General features: G+C 41.1%; 1 protein-coding gene across 1 annotated transcript in view; it reads right to left on the reverse strand.

Annotated features, from left to right (window-relative positions):
• TCERG1 (transcription elongation regulator 1) overlaps positions 1-22,557 on the reverse strand; it is a 2,274,660-nt gene that overhangs the window by 784,023 nt on the left and 1,468,080 nt on the right. Inside the window, exon 13 of the mRNA XM_044069876.1 lies at positions 19,726-19,876. Within this exon, the coding sequence (XP_043925811.1) occupies positions 19,726-19,876 (151 nt within the window). The remainder of the gene's footprint in view (positions 1-19,725; positions 19,877-22,557) is intronic.

Genomic DNA, 22,557 nt, shown 5'->3' on the forward strand with positions numbered 1-22,557 from the left:
GTAGCAAGATGGTGGCTACAATCAGATTTCCTAGCAATGGCCTAGATTCTAGGCCTAAGAAAATCCATTGGTCTGAGAGAAACGGGAGTCAGAAGGGAAGATGTCAGTTTCTGTCTAGATTCGGTAGTGCAAAAGGGCTCCTCGGAAGCTGGTGCCTGCATCGCAGCTCCGGACCCAACCAAGGCAGAGACAGCCAGAGGCTTGGAAGTGAAGAAGATTTCTGCGGCATACCCGACTCCAAATGGGTTTCAGTAGAGGCCTGCGTAGAAATCAAATCGGGCATCAGGGGCTGCGAAAGCGCCTCAATGAATTCCGGAGAACTGCCGACCTGCTTAGCGGTAGCATTGTCAGAAGGCTTAGCCTTGTGTGGTCTGTCTCTATCTTTATCTGTACGTTTTTTCGGAATGTCCAGAGAGTGTTGGCTGACGGACACCATATCGGAATGCGAAGATGGAACACAAAAATAATGGTCTACAAAAAGCTCTACGGTGAATGGTTCTCACATTAAAGAGGGCACAGAACCGGCAACGGGGGACGTTGCAGTCTGGGCCTAAACAAGTGACGCAGTAAGAATGGAAGTATCGGTGTAGGATCTGCTTTCCACAGGCAATACGATTGTTAACTTTTTCGGACATCGTTTAGTGCAAGAAAAAAGGATCACAACGGGGTACTTAGCTTTAGATGTTTTCAGCTAAAATTTAACTTCTGGTAGCAACTAACTGGCACTTGTGCGAACTGCTTCTGCTACGGGCTCCACGGCAAGAAAGACTGATGTAATGACGTCAGCTGCCTTGCTTTATAGCACTGACAACCTGACGGCAGTCAACGCAAAAAAATATTGACTCTGGTATTCAGGGCAACCGAGTGCTACCACAGTAGGGATAACCCACAGGTGATGACTGCAACAGTGAAACACGAAGGACATCGGTAATGCAGAGAACTGATAATGTGACCCAGACACAGAAAACCTGAGAAATTTCCTGAAGGCTTAAGCTATGGCAATGTGGTGGTATGCATCTTTTAGATTTAATGTTACCATAAAACTTCCCTGGGGAATGAGAGGTAACTGATTATGAAGGGTCAAGATCTTGAGTTTTGGAACTTTCACAAACAGATTTACAAAGGAAAAAGCTAAACACTGGTCTCCAAGACTTTGTTTGGTACCAGAAAAAATTGTGGAAAATAAGCGTTCCCCCCTTTCATTTAATGGCATCAGTTGTGTGACTCCTGGGATGGGTAAGTGCTAAAGAATCTGAGGAAAAAATTCTGTTTGTGTCAGAAGGTGGACAGGAACTCCCCAGAAAGATGGTATTTGTATTGAGTTCCAACTGTATCCCCCTCATGACCTACTTTTAACATCCAAGAGTCTAAAAACAATCTATTACCAAACAGGAATGTACACGATCCAGTTTCTGGGACACACTGAGATAGAAGAAGCAGGACAGGTGAGGGGTGGAGGAAAGAATGCTGGTACAGTCATTCTGAAGTAGTCGACTGTACTTTTTTGGGAAATGGATCCTTGTTTCTTGTTCCTCTCTTACCATCTCTTTTTAGTTCACTGTTTAGGTTGAGAAGCCGGGATTGTTTGTGTTGTTTCTTAGATGCGAGCATGCATCTGGGAGATTTGTAAAGGGGGCTGCTGAAAAATTCTGGAAAACCCCTGAATTAGTTACTTTCTCTCATCAAATTGTTTGAGGTCCTGAGTACCAGAAGGAAGACAATAAATCCTCCTCAACCATAGTCGAATTTAAAATATCAGACTACCTCATCAGAAAACTTTTCATTACATACTCAGTCATTATCTCTTCAGTACTGTACCAGAGACCCTAGACATAGCACCTGCACAAACACTTTTTTTAATGCATGCTTAGACACTTGAGAAATTTTAGAAACAATGGAATTCAGATAGGCACTATCCTCTGGGTGAAGTGTGTTAGATAATGCTCTCAAGCTGCCTGTACTAAAAAGCACACATTTCCACGGGTTTGATAGGTAAGAGAATGCTATATGCCAAAGCAGAAGAAACATATATTCTCTTACCAAAGCCATCCAATACCTTCCCCTTCCTAGTCTGCAGGGGAAGGGCTAAAGGTCACCAAGAGCCTGTTCCCAGCTGGTGAAGATGCTGATATGTCTGAGGTTAGATCTGAGGTGGGAAAACAAACGGCTGATAGTTTAAGATACTTTATAAGTCTATCTGCTTTGTTAGGAACTGAAGGTTGAGAATCAGGGCTGTTAAAAGGAGTATTAAAAATATCCTACAAGGCTGGCATTAATGGAGAAATGGAAATAGATATGCAACATATCATATCATCTCCTCAATTTAGAATGAACATCTATTTGTTCCTATAAAAACAGCCCACTCATTCTAGCTACAGTCTGAGAATAGGAAAATTTCTCCAAAGGAGGTTGTGATGACCATGATTCCTATTAATCAGAGAACTGGGGTTATGAATCTGCAGGAAAAGAAACCCTGCCCCTATCTATGTCAGAATCTTCTGACACATCTTCCTCTGGAATACTACTGTTGACCTCTTCCTCAGGTAAAGAATTCTGAGCACCAAGATAAGTAAACAGTAACGACTTCTAAGCCATGTTTTAAAAAAAATCAACTTTAATGGACACCACATCTTCAGGTGAACAATGTTTAACTTTTTGTTTTTTTCTTTGCAGGTATCCCTGATGAAAGACTCAGAAGAAGGTATTTCTGCCACATCAAGTTGACTCTTTACCCAGCTATATTGAACCATATCCTCCAGGGTGTCTCCCTGACCCAAAAAAGAAGGAATTCCTATGCCTGAAACAGCTGAAGAGACATAGCTGACCTCCAGTTCAAAGTGCCTGAAAGGACTTCATCAGAGGAAGCTGGAGAAGTGAGTGGTTTTAGGAATGTCTAATGGCCAGTGCAGTCACCCACCACTGGCTGAGGCACTGACTGAGCACGCGAAGTCAGGAAGGGCTCTTTTTTAAGCTTTTTCTTCTTCCCTAGAACAACAGGAGGAAGACCAGAAAGAGCACATTAAGCTTTCATGCATGACCAAAAAGGATGGTTCAGATGAGGTAAGCTTCCCTGGAACAAGTGTGTTGGAAGTTGTCCGTTTAACAAGCAGCACACTTCCACTCATGCAGTCTCCTAAATACAACAATGGATAAGCAGCAAACTAACTTCCTGTCAGAAACCCCTTCTCAAGGAATTCAGTTTGACAAAAAAAGTCAGGTAAGTTGTCACACAATGAGCACAAACACTATTCATGCCCAAATAACACACTTTGACAGTAAACTTTTACATAACGTACATAATCATACAAGCAGTGCATTTTCTCACTAAAATAGCCCCGAAAAAAAGTTGAAGTTAAAAACATCAGTCCCTGAAAGGAAAAATCTAATATTACTAAGATAATGTTTCTTAACATGGTATTACCACTAAAATGTCCAAGTAAAATAAATAGCAATTTTTTTTTAAACAGCAATATTCTGTGTGGGAAGGTTCCCCACTGGGGACCAAAGTGCCAGAATTAAAGCTGAATGCCTATTGCTGCTCCTGTGAAGCCTCTGAACTGCTTTTAGATGAGACAGCAAGAAAGTACTGAAGATTCATTACTCTGACTGCTGATTTTCCCTCCACGTGGCTGCCAATCAGCAGTCACAGTAAAGATGTGGGAGGGAGCCAGAGATTTTGGAATTTGGTCTGTTGTATCTTATTTACAGACACAGCTTTATATAGCCTACAGGCTACCGCAGCTGTGGGAATAATGAGAATTCCACTTCCCTCTGATAACTTCCAGGGTTATTCCATTTTTCTGTCTCTCTATCCCTTCTTCTTAGGGCTCACAATGGAAGAATGCCTAGCCAACTTTAAACGACCAAGTGCTTCTTCCCATATGGTGATGAATTTTTTTGTGTTCCATTCAAAACTTGAACATATTGGCACAACTTCACAAAAGTTGTTTTTAAACATATGAACTCACTTTAAACTTTTCTCTCAGGTGCAGTGATCCAACCAAAGGTGAATGTCCTTCAGTAAGATCTCCCTGCAACAGTCAAAGTTTTACATTCCACCCCCCCCCCCCGCCCCCCCTGTGGATATCAATAACCTTGGAAAAAAAAATGATGCACAAAAAGGTGTCATAATAAACAACACAATAAAGAAACAGAAAAGCAAAAGGTTCCCAAATGGATGCTTATCATGTTGTGAGTGCATTACATTTGTATTCTCTCACTACCGACACTGACTTGACTGACATGCAACAAAAACAGAGATGGTACGGGCTTGCATTCTTCTTTTTACAAAGAGCTGGTCTGACGTTGGGACTCAAGAGTCTGGCTGGTCAGACTGACATTAACCTTAATGTAATTTCCATACTTCCAAGTATAATACTGCAGCAGTTACCTCCATACTTCTCAACTGCCCTGATTTTCTCAATGTCCAGATTTTTGACATGTGCATTTGGCCTGTTCCTCATAAAATTTGTGGTTTTCTGGCAAATCATGCACGACTGAAGTCAATAATGACAGATATTTGGGTTTCAGACTTCAAACCCTTCAGAAAATACATGACAATACAAAACCTGTTATTCTAACAACTTTTTAACTTAATAGCAATACTTAAAAACTGTCCATATTTTTGGGCCTTTGTCTCCCTATTATCTTTGGCTTTGTCCAGATTTCTTGTACCCAGAAGTTCTGAGGCATGGTAATCTCTACAGTGAACATCTATCACTAGGTTAAATGTTACAGGATAGAATGTGCATACACGTGACGGACAAAGTCCACTTAAATACATCAGGAAGCGGGTTCTAGGTAAAATCTACTTAAAACAATAACTGAATTTTAGATATTCACTACAAAGAATGGACAGCTTTTTTGGCAGTTGGAAGGATTTGAGGGAGACCTATAATGTTACACACTTCTACTTTCTCCTTCAAGATTTGTTAAATAGGCAAAATTAAACTAGTCCTGCTTAAACATGAACAACTGTGATAGTGTTGTAATAAAAAAACAGGTAAAAAAATCATGTCTCTATAAGGTACTGACAAAAGTGATGCCCTTAACTCTATCAGAAAACCTAAAGGACTATCTAAACTCTACTATAAGTTACGCTCAGCACATTTGAAACTGTATACCACTACAAGTTGGATAAAAATGGTGGTGGTATAAAGGCTTCCCTTCTGACATGTGCATGAACTCATACTAAAGACTTAAGGAACTTTGGAAACTCTAATTTATCATTTCAGAGACATTTAAAACCAAAAGACACAAACTAGAACACGGTTACAGCCAATGTACATTAATGAAGAAAATATTGTTGACAGAGGCTTTCCAGATAAGGGAATCCCTGACCAATGACAAAGCATGTGAGTACATTACAAATATCACTGACTTTAACTCATGTTTTGTATGGGAACGATTTGTGTTATAAAAACCCTTCACACATTCTTTTCCAATTAACTCATCAATAAAAATCTTCCTAGTATGAATTTAGCTGCAATAAAAAAAAGAATTCAATTCAAAGAGAAAGCGCATTTTCTGAATAAAACAGGAAACCGTTTTAAAGTAGATTTCTTCTACAAAGACTATGATATCTTTAAAATAAAACCTATTACTGACTTAATTTTGCACCTGCATAGACAAATCAGGATAATTAAACAAACCCTCAATGTGCTTTATTTAAAAAATAAACAATCATGAAAATACACATTAAAAATGTCATTGGAACAGTGGCACACTTTCATAGTAATACAGGAATGCAATCATGCCACATTATTAACCAAAGAGTAGACATGCTAAAATAATCAATTATGTCCATAGCCCCACATAAGAATGTATTATGCCTGAAAGCAGTACATCTGTCAGTATTTCTATGCACGTGTTCACTACTGTTTTCCAAAGGAAAATACTGCTGTAATTTCTCAATTTATTACATGCATCACTCATTTATTAAGACAATACTCTATATCAAATTTAAAAAGTCATAACAAAATAAGCACATCATGACACACATTACAAAGCAAGTATTACTGTGCTAGAGTGTTCAACTGTATCATATCAAGCAGTTTATAATAAAAAAAATCTTTAGATAACATTTTATCATTAAAAAGTAAACAAGCTGATACAAAATAAATGCATGACAAGCATAACTTCTTAACTTAGAAAAAATTAATATTTCAAAGTTTAGAGTGCTTCTAAAATTAACATTCAAAATGTCACACTGCACAACTAAACAGAAAATCGTATGCAGCTAAACAAAGCTACCCGTTTTGATTTTTGAAGAAAACATGTCTGCAAAATATACAGAGAATCTGAAACAAACATGCTACTTCATTAAAAATAATAAAATTACAGCACCATTCCAATTTTTTTTTTTGGGGGGGTGGGATGTCAACAAAAATGTATTCAAATATGACAGAGTTTAATAATGTACCTAGAGAAGAAAAATAAATTTCAAGTACAGAAACAGACTGAGTTTAAGTTATTTTGTTTTGATAAATACTTTAGTGCATTCTAAAAATTATTCAAGCAAGAAAACCGAAGATAAGTTAAATACCTACTATCATCAATCACACAAGACTAGTGGTCTGGAACTCGAATACATCCAATGCTCATTAAATATTTTCAGAAGAAAAAGTAAGTGTGTGTGTGTGTGTGTGTGTGTGTGTGTGTGTGTGTGTGTGTGTGTGTGTGTGTGTGCGTGTGTGTGTGTGTGCGAAAAACATAATGTAGCTAGTTTTTATACTCTTAAATACATTTTCTTTAGTTTGCATGAGATACTATCCTTGGGTAAAGTACTCTACATGAGTAAGACTGAAGTGTCCTTGCCTTCTTGCTGATTGTGGGAAATAACCCACAGTGTGGGAGAGCTGCATGGCAACAATTTCCCATAATATAATAAATGAGACACTGATTGGGGGTGAAACTGGCAGCAGATATAATGTACTGCCATTACAACTCAACTTCCACTAGGTTTCTCCCGCTAGAACAGGGAAATAAAAGACACAAAAGCTCTAAAAAGGAACTAAAGCAGGTTCAGTCATACTAATGCCAATTTACTTCCACAACCTCACCTGTCAATTCTATGGTCTTTAATGCATCTAAAAATAAACTGCTCCACTTTGGTATAGGTAACTGCAATTACTAGTATGCAATTAAGAGGTAATTAATTTGTCTTAACATTATGAAAGATCTAGAAGTTGTGATTGATGTCCATATTAATTTTGATGCTCACTCTGTGTTCACACTATGGTATTGTTATGGAATCATGAGAGAAATGTACCAATCCCGTCAGCAGTAGAGAGGAAAAGGTACTAATCCCACTTTATAAAACATTAATAAGGGCAAACTTTGGAGTATTGTGGACAAGTATGTATACATAGGTTCATAGGTGTGTACTAGGCTAACCGCCCTGGGGCCTTTACAAGCCTAGCCCATAGAAGTGCCCTGGCATTGTGCCGCCTGTCGTTAGTTCCCAGTGCCTCTATCAAGTAGAGCCACTGGAGTGATCCCTGGGGTGAACTTTATATTTCCCATCCACTCAGCAAGATTTCTCTAAGACGGCCAGTGAGGTGCTCTGTTTGACATGTATGTCAAGTCAATTCCAGAGCATGGGCAGTCTCTGGGTTATGAACCTGTCCTTCCAGCATGTTCTGCTGATTGTGGTAATGAGGTTGAGGTCTCTGGAGTGTGTGGTGCGGAGGGATTAGGATTTCTTTAGCTGTAGCATTTCTAACAGAGCTGGGTCGGACATGGCTTTGTAAGTCAAGCAGCGATCGCCTCTTAGTAGATGATATGATACAGAGAACAGCTGGAGGTTTTATTTGAGTCTATCCATGTAGGACATGTGTTTAAAGCCTAGGACCCTCTTCATGAGGTACTTCTGTGGCCTCTCCAGCTGTTGCAGATGTCTAGTGAGGTACATGCCAAATGGGGCATTATACTCTACGACTGGTTTAATGAGGGGAAGAGTACAGAGAAATGATAACCTCTTTCTTTCTGGATGCAACAAGATGTGCCACATAGGACGACTTTCTGACCACAGTGGCAATGTGTTGGTCGAAGGAGAGGTTGCTGTCAACCTGTGTCCCCAGATCTCATATAATGTCTTCAGTGTTAAGCGGGCTCCCACTGATGTGGTAATTAGTGGGAACTGAGTTTTTCCCAAAGGGGACGACAACGCATTTTTTGGCATTAAGGTTAAGGCCATGGTTTCGACACCAGTCATTGATCTCAGTGAGGCCTTTCTGTAGTATGTCTGCATCACTTGGGGAGTTAATAATGGTTCTCAGCTTGCAGTCATCTGCAAATTTGGTCAGCCAGAGCCCCTCTGGGCTGGCCTGGACTTCTGAGAAGTAGATGCCAAACACGAGAGGACCCAGGACCCATCCCTGTGGGACTCCACTCGTGACTGGTTGGCAGTCTGACTTGTAATACAACACTTTCACACTGTGTTCTATCCGAGTCAATTTGCAACCGACCTAATGATACTGGGGTTGATGCCTAGTTTGGTGAGTTTATTAATTCCTGAATGAGGAATATAGCGAAGGCCTTGGCCAGATAGAGGTAGGCTGTATGAACTGCCTTACCTTCATCCATCACTCTGGTGACTTGACTCAAAGAAGTCAACCAGATTGAGCAGGCATGATCTGACTTTCACAAAACCAAACTTGTGTGGGATCTAGAGTTTGGAGATTCCCTATATTCTTGTTAATTAGGTCCATGACAATGCGCTCCATAGTCTTACATATCAGACTAGTCAGGCTAATGGGGCAATAATTTCCAGGGTCTGTAGTTGCTCCTCCTTTATGGAGAGGGATGACTGTAGCAATGCACCATTCGGTAGGGACAAAGCCTGAGGTGAGGCTGTGAGTGAACAGGGCACACAGATGTGGTGCCAGTTCACTTTGTAATTCATGCAGAACGCAGCCAGGGATATCGTTGGGTCCCATGGAAGCTGTATTCTTGGCCTTGGACAATGCAGCTTTAACCTGTGCTGTAGTAATGCAGGGTTGTCTGGCATTCTTCCGGTATTGAGATTGGTCCTTTAGGTGGGGAGAGAGGGGGTAAAGTTGACACAATCTGTCGGCCAGTATGTTGGCAATATCTGTTGCCTCAGTATAGGAGGTACCATTGTGCAGTAACTCAAAGCAAATCTGGGTATTGCCATGGAGACTCTTGATATAAATAAAGAAGGCTTTGCGGTTGTTCTTAGTGTCTGCCGCAATTCTGCCTTCATAGCTGACTTTGGAGGTTTTGATCAGGGATCTCAAATTTATGTTGAGGCTATTAAGGGAATTTTTCCAGTCTTGGAACTTCACCTTTTTCTTTAACCGTTTCTTCCTTCTGTTGTAGAGTTTGTTAAAAAGAAGGGGACCACCAGACTGGCTTCTTTTTTTGGAAGACAGCGTCTTGGGTCTGTTGGATATGGTTAGTTCCACGCATTTATGTATGTGTTCGTACAGTGCACTGGTATATGATTTGGCAGTCATGCATCTATTTTCCATTGGCATGGGTGCCGTGAACTTAGCCACCTCCGTTTTTAGGAGTCCAAAGTCAGCTTTGGAGAAGTTTTCATGGAGGATACCTTTGCGGGGGGGTGTGGGGGTGTGGGTGAGATGTGGATTTCCATGGTGATTAGTCTGTGGTCGGATCTAACCATGGAGGAATTGACTATTGGTGTAGAGCAATGGTTGCCCATGTTAGTAATAACCAGGTCTAGGATGTTGCTTCCTCTAGTTGGGTTAAGAATGAGCTGGTCCAGGGCATTGGAATTGATGAATTCCAGGAAGCATTAGGTCAGTGCATTGGTGCTTGAGTAGTTTTCTCAGTTAATGGAGGGGTAGTTGAAGTCTCCTAGTATGAGTGTTGGGTTGGACCTTGACAGATTCCAGGGTACTTCGGAACATGGAGTGAGAGTCTACGGATATGGTTGGGGACCTATAGCAGGCTATGACCTGGATAGCAGTCTTATCCAATGTTAGTTGCACCTGAAGTACCTCAGATGCATTATGCTGGGCTAGTAGTCTGGAGGTGTGCATATCCTTTATGAATATGGAGACACCACTGCGTTTGGAGCTTCGGTCCATGTTTCGAGGCCAAAAGGTGTGGAATGAGTTATAGCCTGGTAGCACAGGGGTGCTTTCTGCCGCTTTAAACCGGGTCTCCATTACAGCACAAATGTCGATGTTCTCCATTTTGAGGAGTGCATGAGTGAGTGTATCTTGAGATTCAGACTTCTAGCGTTAAGCAGCATGACCCTCAGATTGCATTTATTTATAGCTGTTATGGTGTTAATTTGATCTTTGGAACACCACCTAAAAAAGGCACTATAGGGGTGGCAAGAGCCTTAGCCAGTACCCGGAAATCAAGGGGTGACAGATGCAGGCCACCTCTGGCAAAGCATCAATGTCTGTCAATAATGTCATCCCAATGAGACAGATACTGGACCCCCTCAGAATGACACCAGAAACTTAGCCAATTGTTGACATCAATAATTTTTTGTTTGTATTGCGGTATCATTCTGGGTGATGGTAGGATACTGCTTAAGGCTAGTGTCATATCTGTCTGGGCCACATAATCCAAGAGCACCACCATATCTCTTTTCATGTAGTCCAGGGAGGTGCATCTCAGGTCATTCACACCCACATGGACAATGACAGAGTCATATTTGTATTTGTTGTGGAGTGACTGGAGTGCGTGTGTTATGTATTGGATTCTGGCACCGGACAGCTGACTGTTACCTTCTCCTTATTCAGCCTAGTGAGTGGGAAATCTGTGCCTCACTATTGAGTCACCTATGATTAGTGCACTGGGCAAGGTGTTGGGGCTTAGGTTGAGGGGCACACTGTGGAGGTGAGCTATGTGCCCTGTGATTTGTGTTGTGGTGGTCGAGTGCACTTCTGTCTTGGAGGTGTCTGCTGTTTGGGTAAATTTCTTTTGAGTGCCTCCGTGAAAGTGGGTGTGTGGTTTGTGTTTTTATGTGAGAGCTGTGATAGTGGGTGTTCTGGAGGGCTGTGTGTTCTGGGTCTATATTAAATAGACGAAAAATCAAAATCTCGAACGCTCGGATGAGCGAAAACGCAGATAATCGAAATCGCTATTGTGGGAGGCTGCATCCCCCACCCCCCTAAAAATATATTCCAACTCTGAGATCGCACTATAGTGAGGAAAGGGCAAATTTTCCGATCTTCACTGTACCGCAATCTCACAATATCGATTTCAATTACCTGCATCTTCGCTCATCAGAGCGTTCGAGATTTTGATTTTCTGATAGGAACCCTGTATTCCATGTGGTATGAGGAACCCTGTATTCCATGTGGTATGGTGCAGGTGTTAACCTTTTCCTCTTGACCAGCTAGTCCGGTCTTGGCTGGAGAGTGGATACCTTCCCATTTGGTGATATAAGTGCATCTCTTACAAGTCTGACTGTTGGGAGGTGTGTGTGTACGTGAAGCAGCTGCTACACTGCCTCAGAATGCCCAAGTGCACCAGGTTAATAGGAGAAAGCACAGGGAACTGCCCCTTTAATCATGCCAGGAGGGGTGGTCATAACTACTAAGTACTGGAGTTATTTCCATGAAGAACGATTAGTACTGATGGCTCTTAAGTGTGTTATAACAACTGCTACAAAAAACTGTTAAAGTGCAAAGCAATTAGGCTGTTTGAAGTGCGAGAGAGAAAGAACTACCAAGATCTAAGGGAAAAACTGAAGATCAGACTTTCTGGCACCAGTAATAGTTTACCTCAGCTCGGCGCCGCTGAGTGGAGCTTAAACAAGCACAAACCAGTGCAAATGTGGGCTTTTAAACCAGAAAGTTGAAAGGGATGGAAAAACTGCCCAAATGTTCAATAAACTACAATTTCTGGGCAAGAAACCACTCTTCTTGTGGTAGATAGTTTACCTAGTGCTTACCACTCCCACTGATAAGCTAGAAGGCTTCTTTCCAACACAGAAAGGCTTGGAGGGCTCAGAAGCTTACAAACGGTCCTGGATATAGCAAATCTGTATCAGGACTAGACTAGTTACAGGGAGTTCCTATTAGCAGAGCGAAAGACCGTAATCGCAAATACGGAAAGAGCGACATGTATTGCACGAAATATGGAAACGCCGAACGTCCGAAACAGTGAAAATGGAAATGTGGAAGTGCAATGGTTGGCCCATCTGCGGTATAGCTCCGTAAGGTAAGTGTGTGATAGATACGACTTTAGGGTTAAGGATGTGGGTTAAGGTAAGTTAATAGATAGGTAATGTATGCAAGATTTAGTGTAGTGTTAGAAGTAGGGCTTTATTTTGCTGTATGTATGTGTATTATTTATTTGTTTTGGGTGTATGTCTGTAGGGGAAGTGTGTGGTAGTTACGGACCTTAGGGTTAGGGAAGGATTAAGGATAGTGCATAGATAGTTGTGTATGTGGGGGTTTAGTGTAGTGTTGGAAGTAGGGTTTTGTTATATGTATGTGTATTTATTTTTTTGGGTGTATGTCTGTAGGGACTTGTGTGGTAGTTACAGACATTAGGGTTAGGGAGGGGTTAAGGATAGTGCATAGTTAGTTGTGTTTGTGGGGTTTAGTGTAGGGTTAGAAGTAGGGTTTTGGTGCTTTACTTTAGGTTAGAAGTAGGGTTTGGTTAGTGTATGTATGTGGTTTATTTATTTTGTTTGGGGAGGTAGTATGTAGCGGGTGGTGGGGTTGTCAGACTATGACAGTTCGTTATTTTATTTTTTGCTGTTTAGTGCATTCGGGATTTTTGCGGTTCGCGTTATAGGTGTCGACGTTTAGGTATTCGGTTAAAGGGTTTTTTGATTTGCTAATATAGACCCGTTACAGGAAAGGTGGGAAACAAGTGCAAACGTGGGCGTTTAACCAGAAAGTTGAAGGGGATGGAAAAACTGCCCAAATGGCCACTAAACTGCAATTGCTGGGCCAGAAACAACTCCTCTTGTAGTAGATAGTCCACCTAGTGCTTACCACTCCCACTGATAAGCTAGAAGGCTTCCCCCCAACACAGAAAGGCTTGGGGGGGGGCTCAGAAGCTTACAAACAGTCCTGGATACAGCAAATCTGTATCTGGACTAGACTAGTTACAGGAAAGGTGGGAAACAGGTTTAGAATTTTTTTTTTTTTTTTACAGAAAAGCAGCTAAAACAGCAGCAAAACAACACAAAGGTAATGCAAGTTAGCACACGAGTGTGTAGCAATATTACAGTAAATACAGTTTAAATAAATGAGGTTAAATTAAAACAAATGACTAAAAACATGTGCAGAAAGCAGTAAATTAGGAAAAAAATCAAAATAATTATTTGAAAAAGCTTAAAAGAAACCAAAAATCTTTTAATCAAGCATATAACCAGGCTATGCCATTTTTAATATAACAGCAGCCTGAAATTACTGAAATTATGCTCCGCTTATTAAAGTGTCTTAAAGGAGAGGCAATTTTAATATACAAAAGCCTTAAAATGAAAGTAGAGTTGAGTAAGTAAACATACCGTAACATATGAAGTTCGAATAAAAAGCTATATGGGCAGCATCCTGCCAAGCATATCGGATGCCAAGGCAGTATACTAAACCTCTTGGGGCTCTAAGTATAGTACATATGTGGCAGCATGTATGTGCCGGTATATGGAGGATGCATGGGTACCAAAAAATCACAGCTTTTTTACCTCCATAAGAGAGATTGCAGCCATAAGAAGTGACACATTCAGAAAAAAAAAAAAAAAAAAAAACAGCAGACAACTTGTATCATGCCAAAACAAGGAGACAAGGGAAACCTGGGAACCCATCCTGTTCAGGGATAAACAGTATAGAAATCAGAGGGAGTGTATTAGTACTACAAGTGATCCACGCAAACAATTACTGTTATGGTAAGCAGAGTTGCACCACTGCACTATGTTCGTGTTCCAGTAGTACAAACCATATGTGTTGGCTGCCAAAGCTTAGACAGGAAGGGTGGGAGCAAGCAGGACCAGAGATCAGAAGCCTGTGAACAAACAGATCTAGAAATCCTGCTCTGGCACTGGCAAACGAGAGAAATTTGTATGGCTGAGTAGTGAAAGGGTACACAAAGGGACCAGGCTGCCTCCTCTAGAATGGCTCTAGAGTCCACTACTTTCCATATGGCTCCAGAAGTAGCCATGGCTCTAGTGGAGTGAGCCATAACATTCTGAAGGGGGTGCTTTTTCCACAGTGAGAACTGCAGAACCAAACTTCTTGACATACAAATCTGGAAATGGTTTGCTTGGAAACTGACTTTTTTACCTTCAAATAAGTTCATCTGACAGCCTGAAACCCTTTGTGTTATCCAAGTAGCACCCGAATTCTCTGCAGATATGCAGAGAATGTAGGATTTTTATCTTCCCTGTCCTCAAGGGAAAGAAAAGAGGTAGGCGCATAGGCTGATTAAAAGTAAACTCAAACAACCTTGAGCATAAACTAATAACTGGTTCTAACAGTCTCTCTATCGTTATGAATGACAGACCAAAATGTTGATTGGACAATAGGGTTTTTGTGGCTCAGATGGTATTTTTAAACACCTTTATTAAAGTACAGTTGCATAAGTTTCATTTACACGTAACAGTAAATGTTTCTAGAAGGGTCTATATTAGATGAACAAAAGTTCATCTTAGCGAATGCTCACATGAGCGAATATCCAGGTACTCGAAACTGCAATTGTGGGGGGCTGCGCCCCCCACCCCAAATATATATTCCAACTCCGAGATCACACTACAGTGAGGAAAAGGCAAATATTCCCATCTTCACTGTACGACGATCTTGCAATTGTGGTTTCGAGTTCCGCAATATTCGCTCATGTGAGCGTTCGCTAAGATGACCTTTCATTCATCTAATATAGATCTTTGTAGAACACACTACCTTACTGGCATATGGGTAAAAGTAATCTGCTTCCCTCCTCCCAGCAGTCTGTCAGGGCTCAGAACCCCTCTCATTACCTGCCTGTGAGTGAGAAAAAACAATTACCTGGCAGGACCAGGACAGCCCTTCACATTCACAGAAAGAACCCTTTCAATTTTCTAGAGTTCAACAGGAAAAGCAGATGAGAGCACAAGCTTTACAAAAACATGCTTCTCCATACTGAATACCATGCACACACAAGAAAAAAGGTTGCAAAAACACAACAGGAACTTCTAACCACCGACCGCATACACCCAAATAAAATAGGGACAGTGGAAATGTACTACCAGTAAGTGTGTGTTCTACGAACATATACTGTTAGAGGTAGCTGGAACTTGTGCAACTGCATTATGTTCAACAAACACTGCCTTACTGCCATATGAGTAGTTCCCAAAGCTAACCTAACCTGGCAGGAGGAAGGATAAGGATCCAGATTTCCCCTGGAGAACAATTCTCACAAAGCTTGCACTGGATCTTGAAAGCCTCTGGTCTGCAGTACTTCATGAAGGTAAGGATGAGAGACCAAGTTGTTGCCTCTAGAATACTTCTACAGTTGACTACTTTCCAAAATGTCACTGAAGATGAAAACATCCTGGTGCATCTACCTTGCCAGGATTTGCCTCACCATGGAAGGTGTAACCAAAAATAATACTAGAGGACAACCCACAAGCAATGAACTGCTTAGAGGCAGTTTGATCTTTCTTTGCCCAGGAATATGAAATAAAAAGCATTTAGGCCTTCCTAAAGGGCTTTGTTCTGTCAAGGTAGTACCTGAGCTGCCTATGCAAATCCACAGAATAAATTAACATCTATCCCTTACTCTTAGGTTGTGCAATGAACACAGGGAGATTAAAAGTGACTGAAACCACTTTTGGTCTGAAAAAAGATAACTGCATAACACAAACCTAACTCTGTGAAAAATCAGTTAAGGTTGTCACACCATGAAAGCTTGCTGCTCAGGAACTCACCTTGTAGATGTCAGAGCAATAATCAAAATGGTCTTCCATGTTCATAGGTTGGTACTAGGCTATCAGCCGTACGGCCTTGTACAAGCCTAGCCATAACAATTCCCTGGCTATTTCTTCCCACAATATTTACTTCACAGGACCCATCTAGTAGGGCGAATGACGTGATCCCAGGGGTAAATTTCCTATCTCCCAAGAGACTTAAGATCAGCGTGAGCTGCTGGTTCAAAAGATGGAAAAGTCAATTTTTCAACAACACAACTGAGATTTCACAAAAAAGGAATTTGCTTGTAAGGGGGTCTCATATGGAATACTTTAATAAAAATGACAGGTAAAGAAAGAGATCCATTACAGACAAGCAAAGACAGCCATTAAATGCACCTAAACAGAAGCATATGTTAAGCTATACTGAAGTAGCTCGAACCAATATTTCAAGACCAGAGGGATATTAACCACAATGGAACCTCTGTTTCCATTTAGGCAACACTCAGAAAACCTCATGCATTTGTAACCATAAGATTTTCTAATAGTAGGTTTTTTGGCTTCTAACACCTTCTGCACATCCTCAAGAAACAAGTGCCTAAATGGATTCAAGATGGAATAATCCAAGATTTCAACAAAAGTTTCTCCAAAATGGATGCACCAGATTCCCCTGAGACTGGGGAGAGCAAGTCCAACAGGTGAGTTCCCTGCAGAATTAGGACGCACGGCCATGAAAGCATTAAATAAACTTTGGCTGAAAGCCTGCCAGTCGGGCATGCTTTCAGGAGGGGGAGAGAGGTGCTTTCTCTTTTCTTTCTTTTTAAGGGGCCTAGCTGACGTCTGAACTGGGGGAAGGCCTCGAATCCGGAAACTGTAGATGACCAGAGGGATCTGATAGACCTACTAAAATTGCTGGATCCCCCCCCCCCCGGTATCAGAGGCTGACATCGGTAAAGCCTCTACGGACAAGCCCTCCGCTTGGGAGTGTGCAGCTTCCATGGAGGTACATGCTATATCCGATGTGGCAGAACCAGATTCCTCTATCAGGCTGGCATCACCCACAGGCTGAGGGTCAGGGGAAGAGGTGCAGCAGTAGTGGTAGGCTGCATGGTCTTGGCTTTCTTTTTCAGCAGTTCTGAAGGTATGTTGGATGAGGCCTCCATCCCTAGCGTAATCCGTTTTAATATCTGATTTTCCAGGTATAAGTTTAGAGCATGCAAATGACTATGCAAGGTTTGGGGCACAAATGTCTGACAAACAGAGCAGACCTTGTAGTCATGCGACCATCCCAAGCAGAAGAGACACTGATCGTGGGGTGTCCTTATGAGCAATCTGTCGGCCGCACTTGCCCTTTCTGGATGACATGAACAGGCAATACAATAAGAAAAAAAGAACTGAAAGATTCCCCAACGGGGTACTTATCTGATATCTTGAATCTGACAGCGAGAATCGGAACACCTGATGTATGACTGGCAGCTGAAAAGTTCTGGGGGCTGATGCGTGCGGGCATCACTTTTATGACCCACATTCCTTGAGCCACGTCAGACGTCCCACATACCATACAGGGACTAAAAACTTTTGCATACTGACCAGACGTACGCAAAGCAAGAGGAGTAAACCCACATGTGGAATACTGCAACACTGGAATAGGACAGCTGCAGAATACTCTCTTGTTGTTTATCTTTCGGCTTCTCCCGGTTAGGGGTCACCATAGCTGAACTCCGGTCCGCTAATGATCGGCAGTAGATTTTCACGAATGCCGAGGTGCCAGCTCGACGTTCAACCTTCAGTGAAGGTACGCCCATTTATGCATGTCTTTCGAAGGCCCACCCAACCATGGGGAGGACATGCAGACTCCATCCCGCATGTCCTCCCCATGGCTGGCTGGGCCTTCGAAAGACATGCGTAAATGGGCGTGCCTTCGTTGAAGGTTGAACGTCGCAATAACAGAAAAAAAATAATGTGGATTCTCCAACACATAATGGCCAAAGCAGTACCAATACAAAGATAAAGCAGCCTGCCTCAGACAAAAACATTTCAAAAGTATGGTGCTGATACTGCTGCTTACAGTGCTTTGGAATTATCCTACAGGTAAATTAATTTAAGCTCTCAAACACTACAATGTCAAACCCTTACTTTAAAGCTGATTAAATAAAATAGGTTACACAGCAGTCTCAGACAATATGTTTAACAGCAAAGAAGGCTTCATTTTACATTATATCCTGCATTCTACAATGATCAATAATGCAAAGTGAAATAAAAAAATGAGAACGTAAAGCTTGTAAACTCTAATCCAGATGAAATTTCTAATTGCTGTACTGGAAACAATGGGCACAACTCATATTTCACAAGGTAAAAATAAAATAAAAAAAAAATAAATAAATGTACCAGAAATGCAGGAGGATAAATCACCATACAGATACCAATTCTTTCTCACTAGGGAATCCCATAATACTTTGCGTATCAATGACTGACAGCTGTCAAAATGAACTGATTGACAGTCCGCACAACACATAACTGTAAAGTCTATCATCTTGTTATAAAACAAAATATATAAAATGGTTACAATCGTTTTTCAGTAAAGGACAAAAATTGCAGACAGCAATCTTCATTTTTAACTTAAATGCTGTAAACATGCAGTATTAAAAGCATCAAAAAACTTTGACGGACATTGTGAAAATACTTTAATGCTTTATATCATCCTAAAACAGCCAAACTACTTCTGAAATACTTTTTCTTTACTAGATAGTCTTAATGTATTATAGGAATGGTAATTCAAAATCAGTCTTACAAGAATTAATTTAAAAGCAGCTCCCTGACCACTGTAAACCAAACAATTAAAATGTATAATCTTTAAGCATTCATAAAAACATGATATAGCTGAGTAAATAGCTGTTAAATCTGACATGTATACGTCTTTTTTTTTAATCTTAATCTATAATAAGCACAACATGTTTTCAATGATTTGTACTGTTTACATAGCAGATGCTTACCACTTGAGATGTCAAGCACTTTTTCTTTTAATATTACTAGACCTATGGCCTACTTTCAGGGCCAGGCTGAACTGACAGGCTTTGAAAGCCATTTTCTCCTCCAAAGTAGCACATCAACAAAAAAGAAAAACAATATCCTTCAGCAATCTGCAAGGCTTATGTAATACTTGTGTATTACTTGATATGCCAAGGACCATCACTTATTTTCATCTTTGACAGGTTAGTCCCATTGCACCCATGGTCTCTTTTCAGGGGAAAACTAATGCTCTATAAAGCAATTTTTTTATCCAAGCACACAATGAATACTTGCTTCAACTGTCAATATTGCACAACTCCCACAGCAGCTTCCCATCACACAGTGGTAAGCAACTGCTCTTTGCAGTTGATATATTTTTGGTCAAATGACATTTAAAACTCATTAATCCTTCAACTTCAGCTTTTAATTACAGTCATTTCTATGCAACAACTAGAATGACACAATTTAAGAAGAAAAAAAAAAAAAAAAAAAACAACGCAACAGTGTGACAACTACAGTTCTTTCATTGGCAATGAAAAAAGTCAATCATTTGCCAATGCAACGCTATAAAGAAATAGAATGTTATTACGTTTCAGCAACTATAGCTCAAAGCCTTCAAGATTAACAGCTCCCAAATTAAAAAAATGGTTTCAAGGGGAAAAACAACACATTGATAAAAATACATCATGCTGTACAGACAACTGTGCCTCAAAACTATCAACGTAGAACATATTTTAAAAGTGATTATTAATCATAAAACCAGCAGTGTTTCCTGTTAAAAAAAGTGCCTTGATATTTGCAATTGTATTAATAAAATCCAGCTAATTGAGTTTGTGGTATACAAGACTCACCAAAACAATTAATGGCAATCTTACCCTTTCACCACGACTTTTTGTGTCTTCCTTCTCTCTCCTTCGGGCAGAAGAGACAAATTCATTGAACAAGGCTTCTCTATCTTTCATTTTTTCAATGGCCTTAAATCGATTATCTCGGGCATACTTTATTGCAAATTCACTGAAACTAGTTCTGAAATACAGAAGAGCACAAGGGTAACTGCAGGCAGCTACAAATTAAAAGCTGCAATACAACACCGACTGAGCAGTATGAACAGTAAAACGACTTGAAGGGTATTGAATAACTAACCGGAGAGAGAAATATGTGAATGTGCAAGGTAATATAATAAGTTCTCATCGGCACACAAAAGAGCCTGAAAAATGTGGAACAAATATCATCCAATCTCCACAATACAGAACACTCCTCAATATAAAGGCATTATCCTAACACATATTTCTACCTTGCGATACACATGAATGGAAAAGCTCAAGATAAGAAAAGTACAGTTTTGTACCTACCATAAATGTAGATGTTCGAAGATCCACATTGCTGCAGTCCTTACTTATGGGGTAGTCCGCGGTCCTCGGTCGGCCCGAATACCAAAGTATTAGGCTGACATCGGTCAAGGGCGCCTAGAACTGACATCAGAGCGTCAGGGTATAAAGGCGCATGACCGACGTCATATCCTCAGTCTTTTCTTGCCCCAGATGTCAGAAGGCCAAACAAGGAAGGCCACAGCCAAAAACAGAATACCTCCCAAAAACATGCCCAACAACAACCATCACCTAAAGCATAGCACCCTGTTAAACTACAGTGGGGAAGGAGGGAGGGTAAATTGGACTGCAGCAATGTGGATCTTCGAACATCTACATTTATGGTAGGTACAAAACTGTACTATGTTCTTCATCTCACCTTGCTGCAGTCCTTACTTATGGGTAGAATCCCAAAGCAGCGGGAAAGGGAGGTTGGTAAAAATCATAAAGCATTAGGGGCTGCTAAAATGCCCTGTAAAATTGCAGTGGCAAATCCAGCCCTAGACTTAGAATAGAGAGGAAGGTGGTAATGTTTAGAAAAAGTATGCACTGAACTCCAAGTAGCTGCCTCCAAAATGTCTTTTGTAGCTACCCCCCTTAGAAAGGCCGTGGAAGTAGCAGTAGCCCTAGTGGAATGAGGCCTGATTCCAGCCGGAATCTCCTTACCATGATGGGAATAACAGAAAGAAATACAAAACCCAATCCATTTAGAAATAGTTTGTTTTGAAACAGGTTTACCCTGGGAACCCAAGGCAAAAGAAACAAACAACTGCTGAGACTGTCTGAACTCCTTGGTTCTGCTCAAATAATAACGCAACTGCCTGTGAATATCCAAAGTATGCAAAATTTTCTCCCCTTTATTTTCGGAGTTTGCATAAAAAGTAGGCAAATGAATAGTTTGGTTTAAGGCCACACTAGAAACCACTTTAGGCATAAAGGAAGGATTAGTATGCAAAGATACCCTATCCTTATGAAAAATCAGGAAAGGCTCCACTGCCATGAGGGCCTGTAATTCAGAAACCCTTCTTGCAGAGGTAATGGCCAACAAAAAAGCAGTTTTCCATGACAAATACTTTAACTCGGCTGAAGCTGCAGGCTCAAAAGGTTGTAGAGTAAGCTTTTCCAACACAAAATTGAGATCCCAAGCAGGAGTAGGAGCTCTCATGGGGGTCTTATATTCTTTGCCCCTCTAAGAAATTGCTTAAACAAAGGGTGAGAGAATAAAGGAGGGTCACAATCATAGTGAGCAGAAATGGCTGCAGCATGGACCTTTATCGAGGAGAAAGACAAACCTTTGTCCAATAACTCAGTAAGATATTGAAGAGCAACACTTAAATCAGGTTTGGAGACATCAAAGTCCTTTCCTTTGCTCCAAATAAAAAATCTCCTCCATTTATCAGCGTAAACTTTCCTGGTACTAGGCCTCCTGGCCTCCAAAATAACATTCAAAACTTGTTGTGGAAGCTGAGACCCTCCAGAGTCTAAAACAGAATATGCCAGGCTGTTAGATGCAGAGATTGAATCTTGACATTGAGGAAGTGATTGCCCTCTTGTGACAAAAGGTGCGGAATCAAAGGCAGAGGCCATGGAGGTTCTCGTACTAAACTCCTCAATAGTGGGTACCAGTGTTGTCGAGGCCAATCCGGTGCTATCAAAATCATGGTTGGCTTGTCTTGTCTGGCCTTCAAAAGTACCTTGGGAAGAAGAGGCAGAGGTGGAAAGGCATATACATGCAGATTGTTCCAAATGAATGAGAGAGCGTCCACCTTCCAAGCTGTGTGATGAAACATTTTTGTGCAAAACTTTGGCAACTGGTAATTTAGTGGAGAAGCGAACAGATCTATGTCTGGAGTATTTTTGAAATACATGAGGATCCAATTTCCACTCGTGAGGATCCACTATTTGTCTGCTCAACACATCTGCTAAGGAGTTCTGTGCTCCTGGTAGAAACCTTGCTTGAAGATTGAGGTGTAGATTGAGAGCAGTTTCCCACAAAATCATCGCTTGTCTGCAAAGAGGGTAAGAATGGGTTCCCCCTTGCTTGTTGATGTACCACATGACAGTAGTGTTGTCTGTTTGAATCAACACCTGCCCTGGGTGAAGTAAGTCTTTGAAAGCCGTCAATGCAAACTGGACTGCTAACATTTCCTTCAAGTTGATATGCAAATGTTGGAGTTTGACAGGCCACGTTGTCTTGCACCCATTTTCCATTGAGGTGTGCTCCCCAAGCCTTGTCCGAGGCATCTGTCGTTAGAATCTGACTCGCCTCTGGCCGGGTCACAGAGAGTCCCTTGTTTAGGTGACATTCCTGAGCCCACCACAAAAACTCCTTCTGAATGC

This window comes from Protopterus annectens, chromosome 4.part0 (genome assembly GCF_019279795.1).
Source record: "Protopterus annectens isolate FY-2018-M chromosome 4.part0, PAN1.0, whole genome shotgun sequence".
Classification (NCBI taxonomy): domain Eukaryota; kingdom Metazoa; phylum Chordata; order Ceratodontiformes; family Protopteridae; genus Protopterus; species Protopterus annectens.